The sequence below is a fragment of the Enhydra lutris genome, unplaced genomic scaffold (assembly GCF_002288905.1).
Source record: "Enhydra lutris kenyoni isolate GAN:26980312 unplaced genomic scaffold, ASM228890v2 scaffoldscaffold7, whole genome shotgun sequence".
Lineage (NCBI taxonomy): Eukaryota > Metazoa > Chordata > Mammalia > Carnivora > Mustelidae > Enhydra > Enhydra lutris.
The window spans coordinates 212,666-217,967 of NW_019154091.1; the positions used below are offsets into that span (position 1 = coordinate 212,666).

At 42.9% G+C, this 5,302-nt stretch overlaps 1 protein-coding gene across 1 annotated transcript in view; it reads right to left on the reverse strand.

The window, feature by feature from the left end:
• Positions 1-472: 472 nt before the first annotated feature.
• The window catches only part of LOC111142210 (chromosome unknown C12orf45 homolog), a 6,399-nt gene continuing 1,569 nt past the window's right edge, over positions 473-5,302 (reverse strand). The window contains exons 2-4 of the mRNA XM_022495238.1: positions 4,577-4,663; positions 2,731-2,867; positions 473-1,032 (exon numbers count right to left, since the gene is read on the reverse strand). Coding sequence (XP_022350946.1) covers positions 817-1,032; positions 2,731-2,867; positions 4,577-4,663 — 440 coding nt within the window. The 3' untranslated portion in view covers positions 473-816. The remainder of the gene's footprint in view (positions 1,033-2,730; positions 2,868-4,576; positions 4,664-5,302) is intronic.

Consider the following 5,302-nt stretch of genomic DNA (forward strand, 5'->3'; position numbering starts at 1 on the left):
GTCCCCAGAGCTGATGAAACCGCAGAGTGCCAGATTTCCAGCTCAAACTGGAAAGGACTTTCTTCCTCTTCTTTTAATGAAAGTAGCAACGCCCGAGGGCAGCTGAATATAAGTTATTCTTTCCTTTGTAAAAAATTTCTCTTAAAAAAATTCTCCCCCATTGAACCTACTGTGATGTTAACAAATGTGACTTTCTAATGACCTAAAAAAAAAAAAAAAACAACAACCCCAGATTGTTTTATTCGAGAGAATAAATTTAAAACAAACAGATGATTTGTATTTTTACTTTAAAATAAGTGTGCTATTTCTGGGGCACCTGGGTGGCTCAGTGGGTTGAAGCCTCTGCCTTCAGCTCAGGTTATGATCCCAGTGTTCTGGGATCGAGCCCCACATCAGGCTCTCTGCTCGGCGGGGAGCCTGCTTCCTCCTCTCTCTGCCTGCCTCTCTGCCTACTTGTGATCTCTGTCTGTCCAATAAATAAATAAAATCTTTAAACAAATAAAATAAGTGTGCTATGACTAAAGTCTATGCGTAAGAAGATGCCAACAAATTCACTCGTTACCATACATAAACTTAAGCTTTCTAAGTGAAATCTCTTTAGCATGAGATCGAAGACAGTCTGCTCTTAGAGGATCCCCAAATGCGACCTAGTCCAGCTCTTTAAAAGGTAGCTTTTGTTTCTCTGAGAAACAAAATACATCTAAAAATACATAAAAGCACCACAGATACCTGAAATGCAAAATAACCAGCAAGCCATACTCTTTTTCTGCAGAATTAGCAGGCGTGTATCACCTGTTCCGGAGATCATTTATTTTACTATTTCTTTTTTTTACTGGCAGGACTGTCCAAAACCTCGATCTTGCCTTTTCCACCTTCTGAATGAGGAAGCTTAATATTATCTATGGTGACTTCAGAAGTGCCGTCATCTTCCCCATCAGATTCTGAGCTGTCCTCCGAGCTGTCTTGCGAACTCTCTTCTGAACTGTCCTCTTCTTTTGAATCATCTTGGTTCATCTCAAACAAGGCCACGTCCTGCCAAAAGCACCATGTGAGAAATTCATTTCAGGGCAGATCCCTAGAAAGTTGTAATAACACCCTTGCGAAGAACCAACAACACTGAACACAAATCCTGAAGCACACAGGACAAGAAATGTTTTTAATACAATATGGTACTTTTTTCCTTTCAGTTGCCATAGTCCACCATGATGATTTACAGGTATAAGAAGTCCCCCAAAACCTGATTCTATATATCCTGAACATGTTCAACAATATGTGTCCAACAAATATTAACAAACACTAACATGAACCAGGCACCACACTAGGTCCTAGAAACTCCACAAGAACAGCAACAAAATCTTTGCCTTTCTGGAACTTACGTTTTTGAAAAGGATTGGCAAACTACCGCTTGAAGGCCAAACCCAGCCCACTACCTGTTTTTGTTTAGCTCCTGAGCTAAGAATTTTTTTTTTTAATTTTTAAGTAGTAGAAGAAAAAAATCAAAAGGGTAGTATTTCACGAAACATGAGAATTATATGATATTCAAATTTCAGTGTCCATAAAGAAGTTGATAAAACCTGCCTATTCATACATATTATCTACAGCTGCTTTCATGCTAAAATGGCAGAAATAAGCAGTCATAACGGACACAGTAGCATCCACAAACCTGAGTATTTACTAGCTGGCCCCATACACAAAATACTTGCTGACCTCTGTTCTAGTTGGGAAGGAAACGCAATGATCAACTACATACAAGGCATAGTGTAAGGCTGTGAAAATGAAGAAAAGTAAAGAAGGACAGGATAAGCTTCTAACAGGGACATCAGGGAAGCCTCTTACTGAGGTGACTAGTGATGAGAGATGGAGGGAGTGACAATGCAGAAATCTCAGAGGAGCCTTGTACAAAGAGGGGAAGAAAACCTGGAGCAAGGAGACTGAATGGGACTGGAGGAAAGAGAGGGCGCGATGGGAGGTAAGTTAGACGGAGAGCTGGAGGCAGGGTCGTATGATTCCAAACTCATCAGAAAGGTGACGGGAATGTGGGCCACACACGGTGTGGAGAACAGATTCTAGGAAAGCAAAGGTAGAAACCGGAGAGTCTGCTGAGGAATCACGGCAAGAGTCCACAGGGAGACCACGATGACATGGACCAAGGGTGGCAGCAGGGGACATCGTGCAGAGTGGCTGGATCGGAGACATATTCTAGAGAAAGAGCTGCCTGGAGCTGCCAATAATGAGATTACTATCCGCAATGGTGTCAGCTCAGTCTAGACACAGTGTTATAAAGGGAACTCCACTGTAGAAAGAAGATATGTGGCCATGTGGAGAAGATTTATCATGCAGCTTAGGTTATTGGTCTGTTAAATGCATCCTGTATTTTTACATATTTAATGAAACCGGTTATGATTACTTTTTTCAGGCCTTCTTTTAGGAAAAAACAATCCACTTGGGATACAGTAAATTAATGCTTCAAGATAACAAATGTAATATTTGACTTGAACAAGCCCTCCTCTTCTCTACTGCTAACTTCCTAAACTCCATTCAAAGAAGCTTACTGATCTGTAAGATCCCTAATCATGAAATAACCACGTTCCCATGCAATACTGGGCACATCTGCTGAGTCCGCAAGAAGGAAAATAACACTTGAATTAAAACGGGAAAAGTCCTCTCCTTTATAGATGATGCGGCATACTGGTAATTCTACTTTATGAAATGAAAACAAAGCATCATTACCATTTGTATAACTTTTCCAAGAGCCCCATCAATGTCTTCAATATTGAAACGACCAGGTGGTGCAGCTGCCATTTCTTCTCTTAGCTTTTCATTTGCCTGAGCCATCTGTGGTAGAAAGGTCTGTACTTGGTCCAACACTAAGGAGAAAATATAGTTTATCAATATTTATGTGACTCTTCGGCCAAACTTCAACTTTTTTTTTTTTTCCTTAAGATTTTACTTATTTATTTGACAGAGAGATAGAGAGCACAAGAAGACAGAGGCAGGCAGAGAAAGAGGGAGAAGCAGGCTCCCTGCTGAGCAGAGAGCCCGATGTGGGACTTGATCCCAGGACCCTGGTATCATGACCTGAGCTGAAGGCAGCGACTTAACCGACTGTGCCACCCAGGCGCCCCAAAACTTCAACTTTTAAAATCCGGAATTTATTGTAAAACACTCCTGAATTCAACAGTAACAACAGTAACAGAAGTTTAAAAAAAAAAAACTTGCAAATTTCTTCCATTTTAAAAACCTCCACCCTCTTCTGAGTCCTTAAAGAGGACTACACAAGTTAGTGAGTATTTCTCAATGTTTATTTGTGTTTCCATATATCCTCAGAACTGCACATTCCTAGACGGCTGGCATCAGACCAATAGTAACTGAATAAGGAGAACATATGACTTAATAGTTAGCTGCATCAGGCTCTGAGGCTTTGGGGTCAGGCTGACAAGATTATTAACAGAACCCCAGTTCCACCCCTTACTCCCTCATTTACCTTAGGCAAGTTAACTAAGTAGCGGGTGTTTTTACCTGTCCAGTATCTGTTCCTCTTTCTTCTGATAACATAACCCTGACTTTCCTTTTAAGCTCTGTCACTCTTAGTCACTCTGGTGCCTTGCCCTTCTCACGTCTGTATGTTCCATAACCTTGGTCAACATGATTTGGGTCAGTGACATATTCAGTGACACTGTGATCTGGTCAGACCAGTAAGAGATCACCCCGGGACTCTGGCTGGAACTGTGTAAAAGAGATCCCTTCCTTCTGAGTGAGGAAATGACTGGCTGAGCTGCTGATAAACCGGCCAACCTGCCGCATGGTGAGAAGAGGCCGCTCTAGATTTAGCCAACACCTAGAAGGAGAGCTAGAGATACAGAGCAGCAGACCTCTAGGACCCCAAGCACCCGGATGCAGATATACCTGGAGTCACCACGCCTCCCCAAACCTCAATAAAATTGGCCAACATAATTTATTTTTTGGCTTAAGGCAATCAGAGCTGGAGTTTAGTCATTTGCAATCACAGGTGTCCTAAATAATAAATTTAATTTAACCATTCAAAACCTCAATGTACTCATCTGTAAAAACAGGAATGAGGACTATACAGGGGAATCAATAAACAAGGTAGGTCTAATTTCTTTAGCTCTCAAAAGAGGCCCAGCAGATAACTGTGCACGTAATGAGTTCTCAAGACTTGTTAAGTCTGACACAGCCACACAGTACATGACTGAACCGTCCAGAGTACAGAAGAAGAAAAGAAAAAGGTGGTAAAGGTCAAGAAATGGCCTTTCATGATAAAATAGGACTGCTGGAAGGATGCAGTGAGGTCCTAGAATACAAGCCCCCCACAATGGCGATCACAGTAAGGAAAGAAATGAAAGATCTAAGGAAGACTCGGATGGAACTCCACGAATGAAAATGCTGTCAGCGGCTCCTAAGACACTGACACCCCTAAGCGGTCCCAGGGGGAGCAGTGAACAGCTCCGGCCGGACTGAGGTTCACTGTGGCTTTCTACTGCTTCACTGGGCACAACTGAATATCAGAGAAAGTTCTTAAGAGAAGAGGGGAGTGAAGAAAGGGAAAAATACTTACAGGGACTCCTTTCTATCCGAACTGTCTGAAGAGTGGACTTTTTTCTGCAGTTAGGCTTGGGGCTGATGAGTAACCTGTCCCATATACCTGAAAGCACACACACACTTAGTTTACTACAGCATGAAGAAATGGGGGCCCGTCAGCAAACTTCCTCCGACCACTTTCAAGTCTTGAACGTTCCATGTTCCCCCAGGCATATGTAGAAAGAGAGGCTCCACAAGTCCCACCACAACATTTTACTTCTTTACGCCCAGCCACCTCCCCTTCCTTAGGCCTGTCTCATACATCTGTATGTGGCACCAGCGCTGAGGAGTAATAAGGAACTAACCTGCACCCTCTTGGATCAGAAACCCCCCAGGGACAAATGAGTGTCTGCAACGAAGGGACAGAGGAAGCAGCACAGAGTACAATGAGGGTTAAGTGAAGCCAGAAATGGTTACTCACTTCATTATATTGGGCAAATTACTCACCCTCTTGGAGCACTCGTTTGCTTATAAAGCATACCTGCCTTGTTACTGGACCTTCACTTAAGGATGTCCAACCTGGACAAAGGAGCCCTCTGGAAAACTTCTGTCCGTCCCCCACCCCCACGCACCTTTTCGGCCCCATCACTCACTACTCCTCAAATCAACAAACTCTTCAGCCCATCAGAGCCCAGAGGACAGGACTTGTCTTTCAAACTCAAAGCTTTGATCACCCTGTTTCCAAAGCCTGGAAAACCTCTTC